This window comes from Melozone crissalis, unplaced genomic scaffold, assembly GCF_028551555.1.
Source record: "Melozone crissalis strain CALT ecotype California unplaced genomic scaffold, PUWL_Pcris_2 ptg000063l_1, whole genome shotgun sequence".
NCBI lineage: Eukaryota > Metazoa > Chordata > Aves > Passeriformes > Passerellidae > Melozone > Melozone crissalis.
In genome coordinates, this window is record NW_026535841.1 from 13,473,023 (window position 1) to 13,496,940 (window position 23,918).

General features: G+C 49.4%; 1 protein-coding gene across 1 annotated transcript; it reads left to right on the top strand.

Annotated features, from left to right (window-relative positions):
• The first annotated feature begins 362 nt into the window (after positions 1 to 362).
• Positions 363 to 13,887, top strand: RFLNA (refilin A). The gene is made up of 3 exons (XM_054288802.1): positions 363 to 686; positions 9,272 to 9,381; positions 11,038 to 13,887. Exons 1-3 carry the CDS (start codon positions 477 to 479, stop codon positions 11,369 to 11,371), a joined length of 654 nt encoding a protein of 217 aa, XP_054144777.1. The 5' UTR covers positions 363 to 476; the 3' UTR covers positions 11,372 to 13,887.
• Positions 13,888 to 23,918: the final 10,031 nt, after the last annotated feature.

Below are 23,918 nucleotides of genomic sequence, written 5' to 3' on the forward strand. Positions count from 1 at the left end.
GGGAAGGGGAGGGCGCTGCCCGGCTCCCTCCCACCCTCTCCGGATAAATGAGCCGCCGGGAGGCGGCGGGCGGCGCAGGCTGTGGACGAGCGCGGCGCATCCCTGTCCCGTCCCCATCCCGTCCCCGCCGCGCCCAGCGCTCCCTGCCGGCGGGGCCGCCCCGGGCGCTGCCGCGCGTACTCGGCCGCGTCCCCGCGGGGCTGGGCGGGGGGATCGGGCTTCGCTTCCCTCCCCTGGGAACGCCTGAGGGCGGGCGGCCGGGCGGGCAGGGCCAGGGCCGGTGGAGGGGAGGCGGCCGGGACACCCCGGTCCGGCTGATGCTGGCGCTGCCCCGCGCAGCACCGGGCTCCGGCAGGCTGGTAGCGGCGGTCGGGACGCAGGAGGGGCCCCCCGGGCTCCCTTCCCCTTCCCTCCCTCCGCGGCGGGCGGCGCTGGAGGATTTTCTCCCGCCGCGGCCCCCTCGCTGTCCCCCAGACATGGTAGGTCACCTCCAGCTGCAAGGGATGGACGAGAGCCTGAAGGAGAAGAGCCGGGAAGGCTTGCTGGACAGTCCGGACTCGGGGCTGCCCCCCAGCCCCAGCCCCCCCTTCTACTCCCTGTCGCCCGGTGAGGGCCGAGCAGGGGGCAGCGGCGGTGCGGACCCCCCGGCCCCGGGCCACCGGCGAGAGGCCAAGGACGGCAAAGTGGTAAGAGCCAAACCGGGCACCGGGCTCTGTCCCCTCCGGGCCCCGCGGGGGAAAGGCAGGAGGGCGCCTGTGACCACTGCCCGGGCACCGCTGGGCTGAGTTCCCCCGCAGCGCCCCTCACCACCGAGGGCGCTCCGGACTGCCCGTGGCGGCTGCGGTCCGGTGTTGGCAGCGCCGCTGCTGTGCCAGGCAGGGCTTGGCCCAGTGCCGGGCAGGGGTTTTGGATACACTCACAGAGTGCTGGCAGCTTGGCTGGGTGAACTCTAATAACGGTGTGGGAGTGAAACCCCATGCCTGAACCAAGCTCCCCTGCCCACCTTCGGAAAAGTGTAGTTGTTTCTCGGTGACACTGCTCTGCCTGGTAGGTACAGGTTGGAGCTGCATCCATCCGGACCGAGGCAGGGGGGTCTGGCTCCCAGCCATCATTACGCCCTGGCATCCCGCATCTGGTTTGTGAGGAGCGTGCAGCCGCGTTTGCTGGAGCCGTGGCTGAAAGAGAGACAAAAGTGCCCTTTAGCTGGGCCAGGGTAGGGATGTGTGTCCGGGAACAGGGTCTGGGAAGGGCTGTGTGCCGCTGCCCTGGCTGGAGCCGGGCTTTGTGGCATGAGCCTGTGTGAAAGGTTTGTCCGCTGGCGGCCGAGCGGAGCCGGGGGTGGTGGTTTGTAAGCTCAGACAGCTGGCACAGCACTGCAGGTCTCGGTCAGCCTGATGCAGTGCCAGTGAAATGCTTGAATATGGGATCTGGGTAGATTTATTAGCACTATTATTTTGTTTTATTTGTTTATTTCTATCCCTGAGCTATAAAACCTGTTTTTAAAACACAGCGTTCAGAGCATAAGCAATGGTGGTGGAGGTTTTTAAAGGATGATGAAAGTTCTTCCCCAGGGCTCTTTAAAATTTTTTAAAACATGTATAAAAGATGTTTGTAGGTGTATTCAACATGGTTAATTGGCTTAAAACTGCAGCACAAATCTTTCCATGAGAAAAATTTATCTACCTCTGGTTTAGTGACAATTTAGACTTCTTTCCCATAGAGACATTTTGCAATGACTCCTCAAACCCTCGTGCACTTTCTCAAGTTCTAAGGCATTTCGAGCATATTACTGAAAACTGCCTTTTTACTCCTGAACATGCCAAAACCTTCCCCATGAACAATGACTCCTCACAGTGGAGAGGGTGTGAGGGTTTATTATGAAAGTCAAATCTCAAACCTGCTAATGCTGCAGTTCCTAATATGGAGCCTTACCTGCAGATGCCTGGGTGTGAGTGCCATCTCGAAGGGAGTGTTTAGGTACAAGGTTACCCACACGCCTCTGATTTGGCAGTGTCAGGCTGTTCCTGAATGTCTGTAAAATAAAACTGGGGAGGAAGGTGAGTGAATGCTGCTGGAGCAAAAAACAGCAGGGCTGAAGGTGTCTGCAAAACTCTGTAATGGGGATGTGACAGTCTCCATTCCAGTCATATGACAGCTGGCCACCACATCATCCAAGAAAGTCCTTACATATCGAAGAAGAAAAAACATGAGAAAATTTATTTCAGTTCATGGGCTGTTAGGATTGAGACTTTTAGTGCTTGACTCCTACAGGGAAAAAAGTTATTCCTGTGATCTGTGTAAAGTAAAGTTTTTCAATTGTTTTGCTCATTAATGAACATTTTGGACACTTCAGAAAAGCTCACACTGTAGATGTTTCCAAATTCTGAATCACATTGCAAGGGCTCCTACTTAGAGTATGGGTTCCATACATTGGGAATGTATGGAATTCCATGCTCTTAGCAGGTACAGAAGTTTGCAGGGATCCAAATGCTGAAACCAGTTGGACTGTGTTATTTGGAGTGGTGCTGGGCTCTGCTCTTTAGCTCTGGTTCACTGCAAAATAATGAAGTAAATAGGAATTTTCACTCTATTTGACTACAGAGAGTTTCACTTCCTCTCATTTCCACTGTGCAGATACTGTACTTGCAGCTGATATTAAAGCAGGAAAAATATGAAGAGTATTGCTTGCTTCATACTTCTAAATTGCAGTGTCTAATTAGCTTTAATTTTGCCATTTACAAGGGCTTGCAGATCTATGAGCAGTTATGCAACCCATGAATGTGCTTCTGTTTAAGTTTATTCCTCTGCTGTTCATCAGAGCATGCGGAATTGGCAAATCAATAATTGCAGCTATTTGCACACCAAGAAATGCTGGTTTTAATCGCCTGTTATATTAGTGTTTGTTTTGCTTATAAACGTGACAGAGCCAGGAACACAACCTGCACTCTTTGTGTTGGAATACTGTAAAACCATACATAACTCACCAACAGCCAAGGTTCTACTATGTACAGTTACAATAAATTGCTGTCAGGTGAAGGAAACAACATTCCAGATCTGAGTGAAGCATTTCATACCATTCTTTGCTGCACAACTATCAAACCACCACTCTGAACCCAGTTGCATTCTTCTGCAGTCAGCTATTTTCCTCCAACTTCACAAATATGTTACAAAATTTTTCTGCTTCAGGACAGACAGCCCTTCTCATGGAGACTGAAAGGAGATTGCATGCTCTTATCGAAGACTTTCTTGTGTGTAAAATCTGTGCTCTCTCTGCTCTGTGTTATTAACTGTGACTCTGAAAAAGTAAACTCTCTGCTCTTTAATAAGCACAACTTTGTTTCAAAGACAATGCACCATTTATTCACATTTAACCAGCCAATTTGGGAACAGCTTTGGGATCCAAGAAAATATGAAAGGCAGTTTAGGGCCAGAGTCATAAATACCACAAGTTCAACACCATTTAGGGACTTTTTTTTTTTCATTTTACTTGTAGTGCAGGATAAATTGGCTTTTATTTCTTCAAATAAAGTCCATGTAGGGAATTTGTCAAGTGTTTTGTGCTTAAGTGCAAATATCCTAAGGAAAATAGAAGGTGACTTTTACCTAGTTCTGCCTTTTAAATCTGAAACATTATTAAATTGATTCTTATGACTTGGGTTGCTGAATTCTCTAGACTGTGTCTGTAAAGCTGGGTCAGAAGGAACAGAAATACAACAAAATAAATCCTAATAATATGCACAAAGAAGCAGTTGCTGAAAGCGTGGGGAATGAAATGACATCAAAGTACCCATATCTGCTTAGAGTTTTTCCCTGTTGCTCTTGCCCTGGGTTACTGATTGAGGCTAGAAGAACTGTTTTGGACTGTGCTGAAATAAATGCTTTGCATCCATCAGAGAACTCCTAATGGATATCAGGGGACATCAAGCTCACATTCGTCTGCAGAGCTATCCATTGTGTGTTCTTGAAGCAGCAGATTTTATGTTCCTTCCCAGCAGTGAAAGGAGCTTTTGCCACTGCAGAAGTTCCTTTTACTTTGTAAGACTGAAGTGTTTGTGCGCTCAGCTTGCCTCAGTGAGCACTGACTTCTGTGGGACTATATCCCGTTGAATCAGCTGTGGGGATGAAGGGAATTTCTACTTACATTCAGCAGCAAGAATGACTTAGAATCACTTTTGGGTGGTGGGAGGAGATCCCAGCTTCATCTCAAGTATGGAGAAGGAGACCTTGCCCCTTGGCACAGCCTTCACAGACAACAGTGGGGTCCCAACAACGTGGTCCAAGTCAGCATTTGTGCCAATCCTGTTGGATTAATGGCTCATATTAAAAACCCCAAAAGAACATCTCTTCCTGACATGCAGCATTTTGAAGACCCCTTGGGTCACAGAGCCAGCATCTCATCCTGCACTGAAAGTGCCTCAGGAATGGGGCAATATCTGTAGGGGCTGGGTGGGGAACATGGCCATCAAAGGTTTTTCTTATGTGATTTCCATACCTGTCAGCACCTACCCTGAAAGCACACGTGAGAGGGAGGCCCAGCACCCCGAGCTGAGCCAGCTTGCAGCCCACACACGAGGCAGGGACAGGGAACGTGACTCCCCAGGCCCTGTGGGTCCCAGCAGCTCTGGGGAAGCCCCCGGCTGGTGCAGGGAGCAGGGCACCCATCTGGCAGCACAGCAGGGTTTGCCTCAGGGCTTGCTGGCAGCCTGGCATCCTGACCCACTTCTGAGCCACTCCCACGGGACTGGATCCTGCAGGAATTCCTCCAGCTTCAGCTCCATGCCTGAGTCCTCTCCTGGCAAAGGCTAATCCCACCTGGCTGTTCCCTGTCCCTCAGCCCCACCCAGTTCTGGATGTGCACTCACTCCTCTTCCTCCTTGGTGACAGACAGGGCATGGCTCTGGGCCTCACTTGATGTGACAGATGTCCCTTCTGGGCAGATCAGGGAAACAGGCATTGGGATCTCATCATCTGCTCTGAAAAGTGTGGCTCTGATGAAAGACATGGAGGGTGATGTCTTCTAGCTGCTGAATTTCCATTGTGTCCCTACATAACCCTGTGGACAATAAGCAAAGCAGCACACATTTCCCACTTGAAATAAAAGAGGGAGATAAGCAGGAAGGATGTAATTCTTTGAAATAATAAACCCCTTCTTTCTACCTGAGCTTTGCATTTTCTGTTATCACCTCCCAATATAATCTCATCCGGCTCTGGTATAAATTACTCGTAATGTGCAATACGTGCAGATATTGGGAAAATAAATGGTCTGTTAAACAAATACTGCTTATCTTCTAGAGCGGAGAATGTAGATGTGTGTCAAATAACTCAGCCAGATCTTTCATTATAGCTGTAAATAACAGCTGAGTAAAGTGACATTTTCATGGACCTGACATGTTACCATAGTGGGAAAATGTGGTGAGAGATTTGCTTATGCCCTAGCTAAGTTAGGAGCTGGGAATTTGGGAAGCTGTATCCTGTTTGTAGCCCTGACACTTGGAAAGCTGTTTCCCCTTACAGTCCCTAGAGATCTAATGCCACATCTTAGTGCCTTCCATATAATGACCATAGCAAAAGGAGTCAGTCAGTTCTGGTTCTTTGTGCTCTCTGGGGAGAGGTTTTGGAGGTTTATTTACTTCAAGTCTTGTTAATTTCCTTTGCTTTTTCTTGCTTTGCTGCCTGGAATTTGGCAGCTAAAGAACAGTCAATGCTGTCGATGAGCTGTAGATTGAATGCCATTCAGCAACCAATTTTATCTGTGTTTATCTATCTGCTACTTGCAAAAAGCAGAGTTTAGCTGCCCAGGCTGTTACATGCCTGAAAGGCATCAGAGTTAAGGCAAAGGGAAAAATGCAGCCAAACAAGAAAGCTCTTCAGCTTTTTAATACTACTGTAACTCTTTGCTGGTTGACACAAATTATGTACTAGAGAAGAAATAAAAATAAAAGCTCATTTACTGCCTAATATTCACCTTGGATCAAGTTGTAAACACGGGAGTCACTTTTTTGATATCTCTGGTATCTTTCATTTTATCTTCTCAACCTTCTTTGCCAGACCCCTTCTATCCTTAAAGATGCCAGGGTTGTGGTGTCTTTTGTGAAGGTGCGCCTGGGTAAGTGCCAGCACAGCTCCAGTTAGTGGGGACAGATGGACCAGGTCCCCACTGCAGCGTTCCAGCACAGCAACCCTTGGATAGACAGACCTCGACTGTGGATCACTCATGGACAGCCTGGTCTGAAGTGATCTGGGCTTCTCCTCTTCACCATCAGTGATACCCAGGAATGTGCAGCAAGCTCTGCTCCCTGCCAGTCTGTCCATAGTGCAGGATAATAAAGAAACCTACCTCACTTGTGGAGTGTCTGGAGATCACCAAGTGATTCCTAGAAAAGAGCCAGGGATCCTGATTTTCTCAAGGGAGCTCAGCAGTCCAGTGCTCCTCCTCTTTCAGCCATTCCTGTGCAGAAGGAAAAAGAATTGAGTCAGTATTTTTTTGACAAGCAGAACATTTTTGGGTTTTTTTCCTTAAAGCAGATTGGAAGGAGTCGGTGTCAAACTCTTGCCAAAAAGCCAGCTTTTGACATGTGCCAAGCATATAACATTTCAGCCCCAAAGACAAATCTTTTGGAAAGCTCATATCCCCTGTTCCTTGCTTCCCAGCTCCAGGTGTCTTGCAGGGGCCGACATTTCAGAACATCACTGGAGGGAAAACAAAATGTCACCTGAGATGCCTTTCAGTGGCTGCTGTGTGAAACCTGTGGCTGCTGTTTAGTGACCCCTTCATGCTGTGCAAGCAAATCAGTTCTGTTTGGTGAGCAGCCTGCAGGATCTTAGAGATCTCTATTTTTAGGCCACGATTTGTAAGTTATTTACATCTTCCACGTGCAGACTTCCAGGTTACTTCGAAGTTTCTGATCTACAGCAGCTCACAGAAGAGAGGCCTGAGTCTGTAATGGTCTCGACAGGCAGCAGAAGTCCTGGCTTTGGCCTGCCAGTGTTCTCAGTTGTTCCAGCTTTCTAAACTAAGCCAAGCCTGCAAGTCTGAAGTTGGTGCTCATCCACAGCCTATGAAATGCCTTTTGCCACCCTTCCCTGCCCAGAGCAAGGTTAACTGTAACCCCTAATGGAAATAGTCTCATCACACCCCATCCAGCACTAACCTGGAGAACACTTAATCCTGCTCTCACCGAGTTCAGCAGCAGATTTTTGACTCTGATTGATGTCAGTCGTGCACGCCAGCACCTCTGTTTCTCCGTGCACTCTGGTGGTGTTTCTGCAGCGTGTTCTTGTTTCCTGTTCCCTGCTGTGGGACTTGAGCTCTGCACAGACGGCGATTGCCGCCGTGCCCACGCTCTGACCGAGCAGCACCCCCGGTGCTCAGCGGGTTGGGAAGGCTCTTCCCATGCACACACTGGGGGCCAGATGCCCCAGCAATGTTCCTGCTAGGCCACAGGAAAGACTTCATAACATCTCCTGCATCCTGGGGATGTTTGGAGCACACTTAGTGTCAGCATTTGTTAGCAAGAAGTGTGAAGGCTTGTTTGCCTGGAAGCACTTCTTTGAAACTGCTTCTTTAAAGGAGGGACACACATCCCCAGCCTTGTTTCCTTCACCAGTTCAAGCAATCTGCATCCCTCTGCAGGTGAACCCCCAAGGGGAGCCTGCCTGCTGTTCACAAAGCTCATGACCATGTGCAAATGGTGTTTGACGCCTGCACCCAAAGGAACCTCTTCTTATATACAGAATGTCTTTAGAAAGAGCTCTGGCCTTGTGCAGACTGTTACAAGCTGGACATCTGCACCCTTGTGAACTGAGGCTTGTCTGATGTAAACAATTCACATTTCAGAAGCAAAGAGCTTTATTTACGACCAGAAAGGCTGCCCTTGCCCTCCCCTGTCAAGAGTGTTGAAAGCAATTCAGGAATGAACTTTGCCTTTTGGCCAGTCTTTGCTAGGGAGAGTGAACATATATTTTTTTTTCTTTTTTCCCCCTATAACTATGCAGATGCTGTCCTGTTTTGACAATGGAGCAGTATTCCATCAAAAAGAGGGGTTGGCCATTTTACTTAATAGTAAAACTTTACACAGTTGTAAAGCACAGGGAAATTTCAGTATGAAAAGAAGAAACAGCTTTGTGGCTTTGGGACACGGAATTAAATGGCTTGGCAAATTCAGATGGAGCAGTGACATTTTTTGCCTTAGCCTGAGGCAGAAGGCCCAAACCAGCAGAGGAAAGCAGACCTCAGCTAGCCATCTACAGACAGCACAGAGGCTGCCAGCTATCCCCTTTAAGGAGATCCTGTGTCCCTGTGCGTCATAAATATCTGCTGACAGAAAAGCTGCGGCAGAGACTGAAACCTGCAGTGACATTTTTCCAGGAGGGCAGGATTAGGCTGAATTAGCTGCTGGGTTTGGTCCAGGCACCAGACACAGGATCCCCATATGTGGGAACTGGTGTTTAAGAGCATTCAGTATAGAGAAGTGGGATTAGTCATTTCTGTGGTGGGCAGAGGAGCCTAGGCTGGTCTGTGACAATTTGTCAGAGTAAGTAAGTTCACAGTGCAGTTAGTCTTAAAAATCCAGTTTTTGGTGTCATGAATTGGAGCTGCTCCATTCGTTATAAAGTGCTGGCTTGTAATTGGCTTCCTGCATTGCAGAGGCCACAAGGTGCCCCAGTGTCTCACCCCACCCTCAGTTTTATGGTTAACAAGAATGTCCTTTGGAGCACAAGAGCAATTTTTGGCACGGAGACTTCGGGAACAGCAAGTCTATCACTTCCTCTGCTGGATTGTTTCAAGGGAAACATGATTTTATGTACATATGTGTATATATATCTTTAAAAATACATATACATATCTCACTTCAGTAAACCTACATGCTTCAAGTCAGCAGCCTTAGGCCCTGTCGCTGTGTTAGGTCAGACATGGAACACTTCTCCATGCTGACACATTTTGATTTTTTTAAGACTTGTTAATTCCTATCAGTAAAGGCAATATCAGGGCTAAAGAAAACTTGAAAACAATTGCAATTCCAATGAGAAACAAGACAGGAAGAAGGAAAGGCAAGGTTAAATTTCAACAAACAGATACTGCCGCAAGAAGTGACGAGATGTGGGCACAGTCACGTACCTGGGAGGTGTGCTGGGGCAGGGGGAGGTGTTGGTTGGTGAGGACAGTCCAGGTGTTCTGTTAGGCTGCTCAACTGCCAGCCACAGCACGTTATGAACTGTGCCAGCCCCATCTGTCGTGTTCCAACACTTGCTGTGCTCTCCTTCCCTGCAGATGCCTTATCTGCTCCTGAACCCGTCCATGCCTGAGATAAGGCCTCGAATGTACCCGGTGTTTTTTGGAGAAAGCATTGAGGTCAACCCTGAGCCTGTGCAGGAAATCAGGTACAGATGGGATTGGGTGGGTAGATGGGGATTTCTGTCTTTCTGCTGGTGCTTCTGCCAAAAATGAAAATGTGTTTACTAATGGGAGTCATGGTTATTTTGATGGAAAGGGAAGGACAGGTGGGAGGGTAATTCCTGAATTAAAGCCACTGGCAGCAACACAAGCAGAGAGGAGGAGGAGGCAAGAACTGGAAGGAAGTTTTAACAGGAAGGCAGCTTTCCTTCCAAGGCCAGCTAAAATCCAAGGCTATGAGAGAAAACCATTACCATCTGTGGGCTTGATGGCCTCCACTAGGTAATCTGATGGTCTTCATACTGTTCCCAGATGACTTGTATCTTCAGAAGCAGCAACACCCTTCTAATTGGCACCTGTTTTTGTTCACTCTTGCCACAGAGAAACCAGCATTAGACAGCCCACAGAGACTGAGCTCTTCTGTGTGAGGAGATGGTCCCTCAAGCCAGTGATGGAGATGTTCTGCCCTCCTGTGGGGCTGGTGTTGTGGCCATGGATAAATGTTGGTCTTTGCTCTTCATTTGCTCTTTTGCTGATGTGGGATGTATCCTGCAAACAGCATGGTGCACTTACACACAGCTTGGGTCAGGGACAGTGGGAGGACTGTAAACCCCCTCAGCCCATGCAAAAGTCTCTCTGGAAATGTACCCCAGTAAATCTCTGCTGGCTGAGGAACTGCCAGCGGGCATGTTTTTATGGTGATTACATCGGAGTCTTGTTTTATGTGTGCTGAATGACTTGCTTACACCCTAGCTGTGCAAAATACATTACAGCAGCTCAGATTACACGCGGTGCACAATCAGTCAGCCCCCCCCTGGGTGGAGGTAATGACAAGCACACACCCAGCTTTTAATCTTTTTTACGTGGAACTGCACATTCCTTGGCTGCTGATTGTTGGAGGAGCATTTGAGGAGCGGGGAAAATCAGTGGCAGTCCTGTTCCCCATGGCTAGGAATTCCAGGAAAAGCCCTTTTTCTGACCCGGTGTCTGTACATCCTTTCTGGATGGCTGCAGAAAAAAGGCAGGGTCATGGTATCCTACCTTTTGTGGTTCTCCATCTGTTGGCATTTCAGGTGGCCAGTTCCTTTGAGACCAGTGGCTTGAGCAGCCATAGCCCACAATATCCCTTTGGTTTTCCTGCTCTTTCAGCATTGCTTGGATTTTTTGTAGGCTCCAACAAGCATCCTCACCCCTCCCAGCACTCAGATTTTAGCTGGTTTGGGCATTTTTGTGCAATGAAGAAAGAAAAGACTAACAGCCTTGACAGCTCAACAGGTTTACAGGGTGTTTGTCTGCCTCCAGTGTAGCTCCTAGGGCTGAGCTGAGGCCCCACTGGGACCCATGGAGAAAACCAGAGGAAGAAGAGTTGTGGCTTGTAGCCTCTGCAGCAAGGTGTTTTCAGCCCTGGTTCTGCTGTATTGCAGAAACGCTGAGATGGATTCACAGCAAGGTGGGGTTCCAACAAGATTCCCCAGCAGGACAGAGTCCTCTTGGCTTTGGGTTGTAGAGTTGGCACCTCCCCAGTGTCTGTGCAGTAGGAGGTGGTAAATGCTGCCAGCTTCGAAGGGTTAGAGAGGAGTCCTGCCTGTCTGGCCTCCTTTGCTGCCTGGGCTGTGCTCCTGATCCCTTGCTGTCCTCCGTAGGTGCAATTCCGAGGTGAAGTACGACTCGGAGAAGCACTACCGGGACGACATCTTCTACGGCCCCATCCCCACGGTCACCACCTACAGCGAGACCATCATCGCCGCTCCCAACTGCACCTGGCGCAACTACAAGTCCCAGCTGATCTTCGAGCCCCGCCAGAAGCCGGTGAGGTTTCAGAGCACGACCATCATTTTCCCTAAGCGTGCCAAGAACATTTACCGGACCACCCTCAACTACAGCTTGGGCTGTGCCAAGCGCTGGTTCGCTTCCAGCGTGCAGCTGGAACTGTGTGAGGAAACCAGCCCGTGCGTCATGTACAGCGAGACCCTCTGATCCGCGCCACCCCGCCGGGGCACGGCCTGCACGGGGCTCTGGCTGCGCCTTGCCTGGTGGCAACTGAACATTCATGGCTGGAGAGCAGCTCTCGAGGCTTGCAGGGCACAGGATGGTTTTGATCAGTGAGAGGCTGGCTTGTGTTTTGCGACGTTCCTGACATTCATGATCTGGATTTTATTTTTGGGTTGTTTGTTTTGTTTTTTTTTCTCCGAGCGTATCTATTTTTGGCTTGTGTTTAGATGAAATCAAGATGACAAAGGACCCTGTTACCCATTGCAGAGTGATGCCTTATGAGCTCTGTAGGTCTTGTCTAGCACATAGGTGAGAGTCATTGTAAGCTTCAGAGCTATTTTGGTCTCTGCACAGGGAAGGCCAACTGCAGAGTCAGCGTCTGTTCGGCCCAGCACACACCAGGCCAGATCTCTTTGAGAGCTGAAATGCAGAGGAGGTGGTTAATTGTACCAGTACATCACAGCTTGCTCCAACAGCTCCTCTCAGTGAGAGCTGCCCTATTACAGCACCACAGTCACCTCACTTCCTGGGAGGAGTGGACACTGTCACCCCAAGAAAAGAGGATTTAAACAGGTTCCCCAGCTCTTGCTAGCAGCTGGATGTTTGTATACCATAGCAAAGCACAGCACAACCAGGAGATGGGAGGAAGGCCTGCTGTGATGCACAGACACATCTTTTGTGAGCCCAGCCAGGAGCAAGGAGGGAGACTGAGGAAAATAAACAGCTGAAGGGCTAGTTTCTAAAAGTGACTGAGAGATTTAGGAGCCCAGTGCCCTTCTATCAAAAGTATTGCCATACCAACTGTGCCATGCTGTTCACTGCCTCCAACACCTAATTTAAGGGATCTGTATGCACTTGCAGCCCTTCTGAGTTTCAGGGTGTGGCTGTATTGCAGAGAGGAGTGTAGAGCAGAAAGTTCCCTGGTTTCTTTGAAGCCAGGGCAGGGTTAACTCACCCTCTCAATAGTTTCCATATTTGTGGCATGGGCAGCTTTTCTGCCTGCAGAGGAGCAGCCAAACTTTCTCAGTGTAGAGCTTGAAGGATTGAAGAGCCCAAATCCATCTGGGTTTTCCTTACTCAGCCAGGCTGTAGCACTAAAAACAGCAACTTCACAAACAGCTGAACTGTCTCTGCAACAGTACCAAGGAACAGTGAGCAGGAGTCAGTGCAACCATCCTAAGGTAAAACATTCCCCAGTCATGAGTCCCATCTCCTGCTTTATCTTCACTTCGGTCTCTTGCTGAAAATCTGCAAGAGCCTGGATTCCCACAAACATATAACTTTGAAAATAGCACGGAATTGTCTCCAAAAATCTTACTAAGAATTTTTGCATGCTGCTCCGACTTAGAAATAACCACACAGCTCCTGAAATTAATTTCCAGCTTTCTCTCTTCTAAACTTTCCATTTTGTTCCTGACTTGCTGTGAGTCTGATGGAGTTATTTCAGAACACAGCTGAGCAGCCAAGTCAGAAAGCCTATTAACAATGTCAACAAGACGTAGCTGATTGCCCAGAACAGTTGACGCACAAACCCGCCGAGATTTAAAAAAAAAAGTCTGAGAAACTTGAAAAAATAATAAAATTAGTGACTTATAAAGATACTTTTTCCATCAGTTTCCAAAAGCAGTTGGTAAATGTGACCAGAACTGTGACCTTTATGAAACAGAGTTCTCTTGTTTAAAATGTAGCACAGTTTTTCCACCAGAGGTAAATATAAAGTCTTTAAATACAAACTTCAATCCTGACAGCTGGAGCATCGTTAGTGCTGAAAGATGTGTGTTATGGCAGTGCTGAACTCTCCCTGTCCACTGGGAGTTAGGGCTTGGTAGGAAGAACCCCTCAAAGGATTTCCAAGGCTTCCACCTACTGTTGAATCCTTTACAGCAGCACAAACAAGGACTATATTTGTTAGTGGTCAGATTCTGCTGTCACTGTCTGTCAGCATCAAAGCCTGGAAAAGCAGCATCTGCCTCCAGAGGGATTATTATGCCTGAAGCAACCCTTCTCCCCTGGGCTCCAGCAAACAGAGCTGGCTTAGGCAGCAGGGAGTTGGTGCCTGGATGAACATGGCCCCAGTGCAGTGAGGCTGGTGATGCACTTACTTGCTGGTTCATCTTTGGGTCTGTCCTGTTGGCCATGTGCTGCTGATGGGCCTTGGGAGCAGGGGAAATGCCCCTGTGCCACATGGAGGGCTCAGTGCCTGCATCCCTGAGGGTCTGTGCCAAGGGCAGGGTCCCAGGCTGACAGCAGGGCAACCCAGGTCCAAAAGCAAGGCCAGACTCACATCCAGGAGATCCCTGCACGATGACAGAGGGGACTGGTGGAGACAGGCTGACCTCAGAGCCTCTCCCTGGTCCGACCACACATCAGGCTTTGCCCTTTGAACAGCTGGATTATTCCCCTGCTTTGAGCACAAAGCTGCTGTTCTTGAACATGGTGGTCTTTGAGCAGGACAGCTTTTCCTCAGAAAAATCCCTTTCTTCATGACTGGCTGCAGGTTTCTACCCACTCTGTCCACTGTCAGCTGCAACAGTAAAAGAGAATTCAAGGCAAGCCAAAAAAACCCAGTGTGCAAATACAAATCCAGCAGAGAGACTGAACCTCAACCTGGACTTTCACCTCACAGGGAGAGGGGCTGCTGAGGCAAAGTCTCTCAGGTGGATGTGACCCCAGGAGGGTGCAGTGGAGGGCTGCATCCTTGGCACCTGAGGGTCCCACACACCCAGCCCAGGCCTCTTTGAAGCTTCATGCTTTGTTTTCTCTGCAAATACACCAGAAGTGACCTAACATGCTCCTGCTCCTTTGAGTTTAAGCAGCTTTTCTGGTTTTGCCATGTAGGGGAAAAAAAAAAGATAGAAAGAAGCTTGGGTTTCTAGGCTGGTGAGCACATTCTGAGCTGTGTAGCCATGGTGGCTGTGGTGGGACTATCACCCTGGGCCACATCCAAACTGGGACATTGCCAAGTGCCTGAGATCTGGAGGAATTTTTGAAAAATCCCTTCTTATATGGTATCTGCCATGCGCCCATCACAAGCTGATTTTATTCTCTCTGGTGTTGGAAAGGGACTCTGTTTTTCCAGAGGCCAAGGAGACCACAGAGGGTCAAGTCCTCACATCCCAGCCTGCCTGCCCACTCTGTCCCTGCTGCTCCCATCCCTGTGGCTGGGTTAGGCAGTGCTGGAAAAGCCAAAGTTTGTCTTACTCATGACTGGGAACAGTGATGAATTTTTTTGTTTTGCTTAAACACCAGCAACTGAATTGTCTTTTTGTGTTGCCAATGAAGAATCACTCTGGGCAGCCAAAAGTGCCTTGTGCCATACCTGTAGTGTGGTTGTACATCTGAAAGGAACAATTAGTCCCACTAGGGAGGTGCTTTTCTTTTAAATGGAGTGTTGTTGATCTCAGCCAACAGATGTTTGTTCCTGTATGTTTTCTCAAAGATACAAATGATAAATTTAGACCATGGAAATGTGAGTTTCCTTGAGCAGCTGGGACTGTGGCTACACCATTTCTCCCCAGGTTCCTGATGTGCATGTTGCCCACAGCTCTGCAAGCCTGATGGGTAAAGTCAGACACTGCCTTTATCTTTTTTGATGAGGGGAAGATTGGTTTTTTTTTCAATATGGTAAGTCCTTATCTCAAAGGTAGGGGGTCTCTCCCATCTCTCCCTATGATTCTTTTGCCCTGGAATACAACAGAGTGTGCTCCTGTCTGGCCTGCTTGCATTGCTGTCATTGCATTTGGGGCCAAAAAGATGAAACCCTAACCAAATATTGAACTTTTAGAAGCTGTGGAATATGTTGCACAAACTGCAGAGAACAACTTTGACCAAAAGTTTACTGCTTGTCTTTATAGTTTGTCTTTTTCTTTTTTTTTTTTTTTTTTTTTCCTTCCTAAGCCAGCTCTACTTTCCTCAATGTGAAATACAGACTGATCTGCACCCTGGGTGCACTTTTTCTGGGACTGTTGAAATGGTGTTTGGGTGTTGATAGCAGTGTTTGAGTGAGCTGCTGGTCAGAGAAGTGAATGCTGTTTACTATTTATGTTGAGTGTGTCTTAAAAAAATGGAAAAGGTCACCAGAGGGCTAATGAGCAAAAAAGACTTTGTGGAGACTTCAAACTGAAGACTAAAGGCTGTGTGAATCTGACATAGAGGTGAATGGTTCTGTGTGTGAACACTGTGATCTAGGATATTTAGCCATTGTGGTTTTAACCTGCCTCTTTTCCTGTAGGAAAAGGCATCTTTGTCTTTTTTAGAGCTGAAACAAAATCAGATCCATTCTCTGCCACAGTCACTCAGCCCTGCTGCAGCCTGTGAGCATCAGCATTCCCCAGGCTCACGAGGTGCTTTCTGTGCATCAATCAAACAGGCACAGAGCTGAGACGGGGGAATGCTTTGGAGGGATGATGGATCTTCTTGGGGGATATTCAGATTTTTATTGCCAGATAAAGTCTGCTCCCTGAGGATCACCTGATCACTCACAAATTGATCTGTTCTAAACAGCTCCCCTAAAGCTCTATTACCAGTGGATTTTATAAGTCTTGGGAGGCACTAATTCTTTTTCAGATACTGTAATGGCCATCAGAATGAGCAAAGTATCCTATCATATGAGTTGTGACCTGAGGATGGGATTGAAAGGTGCCTGAAGGTTAGAGAAGGAAGAAGAGAACTTATAAGTGGTGGAAATGCATAAGGATGTGTCATATTTTTATTTTTGTAAGTCTGATTCTCTAAGTGCTTGTAAAGTACTTTACTGTTGTATATGTGGTGATGCAGTAGCTCACAATATCCTTTTATTTTTGTATATTCCTTCCTCCTCCATAATCCCTTTCTGTTCAACTCATAGAGAGTAATTTAAGAAGACAAAATTTATATATCATAATAAAATGCTCAAACCCTCATGCTGATGTGTGCAGAGTTTCCTTCCTCTTCCATATCCCTTGGTGCCTAATGCCCTTTTTCTGTTTCTGGTGCCTGTGTATTTCAGCCCAGCTCCCATGGATGGGTGGCTGTGGCACAGTCAGTGCTGTGATGTGCAAACCCTGCTCTGTGTGCCCAGGGAAAGCTGAAAAGCTGAGGAGGAACTCTCAGAGGCAGTTTTACCTTTCAGGATTTCCCTGGTTGTCCGTTTGACCATTTCTTCACTCTAAATTTCCCTCTCCAGCTTCATCTTGTACCCAGCTTTGAAGCCCTGGTGTTGGATCTAGATAATTCCTCTCCCAGCTTTTCCACGGCCTCCAAGGGCAGGAAGAACCCACACAGTGCTGATTTCATATCCAGGTATCCACATCCCAGTGCACTATTGGGATCCCTCCCATGTCCTGGCTTCCCAGATCCCAGTGGTGGATGAGTGCCCTGGGGCTGAAGCCCTGCCTGGCCATGCAGTGCATTTCAAAGCCGTGGCTGGAAATGCCTCAGGCTCACCAGCCAGCCCTCAGTAGAACACTCCTTTGTCTTCCAAGACCCAAGATGTCTGCAGGGAGAATCTGACACTAATCCTTATGGAAAAATCATTGGATTTATAGGGATGAAGTCAATAGGCTTGGATGAAAAGGGCTGTAAAACTCTAAGGAATGGAAAGGAGAAGCAAAGCCATGTTATGCAAGAATTTGCTTCAGCTGCAGCGTAAGTGCCCGTGTCCTTCATCCCAAGCCTCTGACAGAAATTATGGCTGAACTGCTCCTAGGATGAAGGATGGAGACAAGCTCATGGCTGAGAACCTGAGGAAACACAACTTGGAGAAGGCAGGGGCTGTGCAGGCCGGGCGAGCTCACTGGCTGACACCCAAATGCCAGATGGAGGACATGTGCATCCACTCCTGCTATTTAAATAAAACCATAAAATGTGAGTGCTGTCCAATGAAGATTCCTGAGGTGGCAGCTAAATCCTCAGCAGCAAAAGCAGTATTAGATGCAGGATATGTGTTTTGGCAAGTGTGCTCAGATGAGCTAACCCCTAAGCTAGTGGCTTTTACTGTGCTAGTTGGATGTTGTGAATTTAAGCAGATGATGCTTGGTATTAGTTTTGCTCCTGGGATATTTCAGAGAGTAATTGCACATATCTCTGAGGGATTACAAGGTGCTGAAGTTATAATGGATGGACTTTGAATTTAAACTAGATGCCTTTAGGAACAGAAGGAAAGGTTTAGGCTGGTTTTACAGACAGCAAGAATGCTGAATATAAAATGCCAAAAGCCTCACCTAAAAGAATTTGCTGATTATGGGCAGCTACAAATTAAATAATAATAAAACTCCACATGGCTGAGATCCCTATTCCACTCAACAAAGCAGAGCTGTAAGGAAACAATAGATGCCTTCATCAAATTTCATCCACAGCTATTTACAGTTAACAAACAATGGAAAGATTTGCTAGAGAAAGACCCTTACCTGATACTGGAGCAGTAAAAACGTCCCCCTGCTGCCAAACCATCAGTCCAAATACCACGTGTGAGACCTTAGGCTGGGTCGGTGCTCTCCATCAGCAGATGGCAATGGCACAGCCTGGATCTGCAGGAGGGTCTTTGGAAGTTGTAGGCAATGCCAAGCAGCTGGAGCTTATATTGTCCTCAAAAATGTCAGGAATCTCTTGCAGTGTGAAGGAGTCACCAGAAGCATGCCTGGAGTGATGGCCACCTATAGAACCGCCTCCTCTGGCACAGGGCACTGAACTGTCACTTAATGCAGCTCTGTGGGGAGACTGGAATGGAAGACTGTCACAGCAGATACATCTCTGTCCCCTGAGCTGACCCTGTGGCTTCACAACTGTCTCCCCCAGAAACCATTCCAGGATGGCTGAATCCACCTGGGGTGCTTCAGATGCGGCTCTGCAGCCCCCTGGCGTCCCGTGTGTCAGGTTCAGTGCCCCGGGGACACCTTGGCCTCAGCAGCTGAGCCCCCAGGGTGCTGCATGGGGCCTCTGGGTGCTTGGCAGGGTGGCAGGATGGTGACTTCCAAGGCTGGCACTGCCAGCAGTGTCTGCCCAGCCATGGGACGTGGATCCAGTTCTGGTTTCCATCCCATTCCATCCCAGTGGGAGCAATTCCCACTGCAGATGCAGCCCCTGCCAATCCTCCACAGCCTGGCAGGAGCGTGGCTTGGCCCCACACTGCCCAGCCCCAGCTCTGTTTCTAAATCCCTGGAGTGGTGACACTGCAGAGGAGCAAGGACCTGCCCCAGGCCGTGCATCTTCTGCCAAAGCACTGAGCCTCCTTCTGCTGGCAGCAAGCCCAGCCACAGCAGGGAAATTAATGCAGGAATGGCTTGTTCTCAAGCAGGATAAAGGGTCCTGGAATTGCTTTTTTGGGGTGTAAGGAGGGAGTTTTATGGGCTCTATTTTCTGCTTCTAATAATGATATTTGAGCTAAACAGTTCCACGCCTTGGAGTCCACGGCAGATGGGGAGTTCACATCTACGAGGATGAAAATGCTCATCCTGCCAAGCCTTTGATTCTCATCGTATCCTTCCTACCCTGCAAACAGGCGGACAGCACATTTCTAGCATAAAAATATCCTCCTCTCCAGCTAACCACCTCCAGATTCCCTTCCTGAGCCTGTTCTGAGCCTGGTGATTAGACATTTCTATATACATAAACATTCAGATCATCTCCCCAAGGTTCTTCCTGTCTCACAAGCAAATCCTGAGACCAGCAGCTATTTGCAGCTCCTTGAAATACAAAAGGGCTCCGTGCAAGTTATCTGCTGTGGTTGGGGCTCTCCATGCCCCTCTCCCCAGGGCTTCTGGCTGCATCCTCCTATCCCAGGACATTGAAATGCCCATCACTCCTTCTCTGGAGACCAAACTGCTCCAAGCACCCCGTGTTGATGGTCAAGGGACTGGGAAAGGGTCAAGCCAAGGGACTGTGTAGACTGGGGAACATTTTGGGCTGGGATGCAGCATGGAGTGCCTGGCCATAGGTAACTTGCAGAGGGAGTTGCAGACCCACACCAAAACCCACACAAAGCAGTGGAGGAATGAACAACAGACACACACGCGTGTGCAAGCTGCTTGCTCTTTGATGGAAGATTGTGGAAACATTACCTTCCCCTGGGGCTCTGCAGTGAAATAACCTGATTATTCATGAACCAGCCAGAATCATCAATCCCTCATTTATCATTTTCAACATAAATAATACGGGCAAGAGAGGAACACGCCAGCAATAAACTAGTTATAGATGTAGTGTTGAAATCTGCCCATATCCTTTAAATATGCCCCCAGTTACTGATAACAAACAGGGATCCAGCCGACTCCTCTCCTGATTCCTGAGCGTTGGATTACAAAGGACACAAGCCAGCACTCGGCTTTGTGTGAGTGAAAGTCCATTTGGCGCTCGCGTGGGCGGCCAGCTAGGAAATGGCAGCAAATTTTAAAAAACCCACATTTGTCTTGCTGACAAATGCCTCCAGGAAATAAAAGCCTTTGTATTCTTCTTTGACCTCTTCCACTCACAGATGGGTTTCGCTGTGCTTCCGACAGCGATTCTTTTTTAGCGCCTGCACTTCCAGGATATTTATTTTATCTGCTGACGAGCACGGCTCGCAGAGGCCACGATGCACATCATGTTATGGGGCTGTTGTGGCTGAGGAGGATGGCCTTGGATGGGCAGAGCTGGGGTTTTACCTTCCAGTCCAGCTGTGAATGAGGCATTTTGGGATGGTGGTGTCTCTTGGAGCACCCTTGGCTGGTTGAGCAGCAGCTTTACCCTGAGACACATTGAGCCAGAGGAGAGAGCACCCAGAGCCACACAGGTCCCTCAGTGTCCAGGAGAGGAGTTGAGCATCCTTCCAGCTCTAGTGGGAGCCTGTTTTGCACATGGACTGAAGGTGGAGTGGAGCAGGGGATGGAGGAGCAGCCCTTGAGGCTCGGGGTGCTTTGCTGAGCAGAGCTCTGCCCTGAGCTCTCCTTTCTGAGTCCCCTGGGACTTGTTCTGGCAGCACCAGCCCCGTGTGTGAGCCCAGCCCTGGCCGAGGCACTCTGGTAATGAGCCACGTGTTCTTCCCAAGGCCCCCAGGCTTGGCAGGGACCCTCTGGAGCCCAGCTCTGCCCATGGGCAGCCCCACTCAGCACTTTTGGGGAAGGTTTCCCTCGCCCTCCCCCTGCCCCTCACTGCACTCCTCCCAGGGTCTCTCCTCTGTGTGCACTCTGAAAGAAGCGGGGAGGGAAATCACAATGTGTTTAAATACTGCCTAATGGTGAAAAAGAACATCTGGAGAACAGCCTTGCCCTTCACAGAGTGCTCCACCTCCACATCTCCCAACAGGGAACAGATCCAGAAGGATCCCATCAGCTCAGCACTGGGACCAGCTCTCCCTGTGAGTGCCACTGGCCAGGGGCAGCAGGTACCCAAGAGCCTGGAGAGGTGGCTGGCCAAAGCCACCCTCACTGCTGGGAGATTTTAGAGAATAAGAGAAGCTCAGCCAGGGGTGACTCCTTGCCCATGCCTGTGGCTCCCATGCTGGCCCATCTCCCCCATTCCCCCAGGAAACAAACCTGCTTCATTGGAGCCTGTTCCAGCCAACATTAACACACTCTGCTTTACTTCCCAACATGGCCTGGGGCAGAAAGCAACATCTGAACCTTATAAAAAGGCTGCCCTCCCCCTCAAAGAGACCCAAGAGCAACCCCTGCTATTTGGTTTCCAGCCTCTGCTGTTTGGTTTCTCCTTCAGCAGTGAATGGAGGAGGCAGCTCCAGCTCAGGGGCTCTGGCTGGCCTGAAGGGGAACAGGATGTTCTGGCAGCCCATGGAGACTGGTAGCTTAAAGGTGAGTCCAGTGGGGTGGAGTTAGATGGGTTTGAGTGCTCAGGAGCCAGTTGTGACTGCTCACTGGGATATAAGGACTTGTTCTTCCCTTGAACAGAATGGTGCTCTTTTCCAGTTCCAAAAACATGAAAGCTGGAGATGGCTCTAAGCCAAGGCCCAGGATTAATATCCCCATGGGGGAAAGCTCTGCTTTGGTCCAACTGGAATGCAGATCCAGACCTGGCACCCATCTTGAGGCACACACCGACCAGGTTCCTCGTGCCTGACCTCTGGCAGCTGCTTCGCTTTCTGTACAGGGCTCAGGATGAAACAGCAGCAGAAAACGCTCCTGGGCCTTGGGCAGAGCTGGATCAGGGTTTCACAGCTGAAGTCTGGACTTTTGCAAACAAACACCTGAGTCAGTGGAGTCCAAACCTCTTCAGAATCCCTGTCTCGCTGGATTTGGGGCCCATCAGGCCACACCTGCTGACGGCTGCACAGAGCAGTTGGAGGAACGTGTTCAATTAGGATGGAGTGTCTTCAGCAGCAGCCTCCTGGACGGTGCTGCTCAGTTATTTCCTCTTCATGCAGCCTTCCCTCCTCCTGTGCCATCGGAGGCAGGAGAGGAGCCCCCAGAAGCTCCTGGCACTGCCCCTCTCCCATGGGCACAACGTTTTCCACAAATACTGACCTGCAGCTTATGGAACAACTGCCCACAAGTGAGACCTCAGAACAACCTCCCCAGGGCTCCTGCTGGCTCCACGAGTTTCCTCAGCATCTGCTCAGGAGCACTGGGGCTGCCATGGCAATTAATAATGACTAATCTAGATGCACCATCGTTAGCATGGCCAGTGTGGCCAGCATTGCCTCTGCCCTGACTTACTTTAGCAAATATTGCAACAGTCTCCTCCAAGCTGAACATGCATTTAGTCATCAAAGAGATTGCAAATGACTAATAAATATGAAAAGAAGTTGGGGAGCAGCAAAAATTTCTGGACCAAGATCAGTCTGTACTGACAACTGCTGCTTTCCCTAAGCAAAAGTACCCTGCAGAGTTTAAAACAGCATCTGACTTCAAAGCAGACAGCTCTCCAGATGGAGCTTACCACGCCTGCAACACCCTGGGCTCCGTCAGGTTCCCTGCATTTGCAGAGGGACGGGGGATGATTTCCAAACAGGGAAACACAGCAGCCCTGGGAGCAGAGTGTGACTGAGGCACTCACCGTGCTGGGGCTGACTCCGGGCTGGCCCCCCCAGCACCACGGGCAGCCCTTCCTGCCTCCTCTCCTTTCCCAAGGGGAAAGCCTCTGGGGGGGCCTGTGCCTGCACTGGGATGAGCACGGACCCTCCTCGGTGGGATCCAGACCCTCCTGTACTGGAGGGCAGCCAGAAAGTGCCGTGCTTGCAGCACAAGGATTTCACCTTCCAGCTCTGTTTTGCAGATTCCCAGTTCAGGGCATGCAGGCAGATGCTGTGAATTTCACAGGGTGGCGTTGGTCACCTGGTGCCACCAGGGGAAGGGACCTGCAGCCCTGCAGGGCCTGCAATGTGCCATGCACTGGGGCTGCCCAGGCTGCACCTCCCCTGCATCCCTGCCAGGGGGTTTCTCCACAGCTGCAGAACTGTGTGCCCATGGATTTCATTTCAGGGCTACTTCTGCAGGGCTGGCTGGTTGGTGTGTTGGTTATTTGCCAGTGCTGCAGGCTCCCAGCCCCTCTGAGCACTCGCCCTTCAGTAACACCAACACCAACCTCAGATCACTCCAGATACAACTGCTCCAACTCCTGTCCGTGGCCAGTGATTTATTACCACTCCACTGCCTGGAGTCCTGACAAATCCTTTTTGGTAATTGCAGGAGGCCAAAAAATGAGAGGATAAATAAACCTGACAATTAATTCAGCTGTTACTCACACAGGCACATAGTGACACTCATTCCCAAGTCTCTCATGGACCCGATTCTCCCCAGAAGGCACAGAAGGCAGGCAGAGCTCAGCCAGCCTGGGCACCTCTGCCCAGCACCCTCCAGGGCCCCAGGGCTGATAAGAGCCAGCATCCCAGCAAAAGCTGCTCTATTTTCCTTCCAAGTCACTTGCCAGCCTACCCCGTCTCATCTCCTGCCAAGATCAGCTCTTTAGCCCTCTGCATCATTATCACAGAGCATATATAATGCCATGGCAAATCACAAGAACTGATGGATGGCTATTTGGATTGCAGTTGTCAGGGGAGTGTAAAATGCTTCCTGCTGTGCAGAGCCCAGGAACAGCCTCTGGCCAAGCTGGGCTGGTGAGTGAGGGCTGTGGGCCACCATGGTGGCGTGACACCATGGGCTGGTGCTGCCAGCACAGAGCTCTGGAATTCTGCTGTGATTTGTAGGTCTGGAATTCTGCTGTGATTTGTATGTCTGGAATTCTGCTGTGATTTGAACCCTTTTAAAAGTCAAACCTTGCCCTGCTCATGGCTGGGTACCCCAGCTGCATCCCAGTCCCCCCATCACCCACAGGGCCCCTGTGGGATGGTGCTGGTGCCCAGTGCAGGTCCTGGGGTGCACAGCAAGGGCAGCCTCCACCTCGTGCCCTTTTCTGCCTACTCTCATCACTCTGCCTGGCCTAGCTAAAAAAAAACCCCAAACCACAAACATCTTCTTGTTTAATTCTTTCAAAAATAATAATAATAAAAAAAATCTCTTATCCTGACTCAACACCAATTCGTCACCAGAAGGTCACAATGCTCCTGCACCTTCTCAAAGAGCAAAGGTATCAGGGCCATCTTTTATCTTCCCTTTCTCCTCAGAAACTC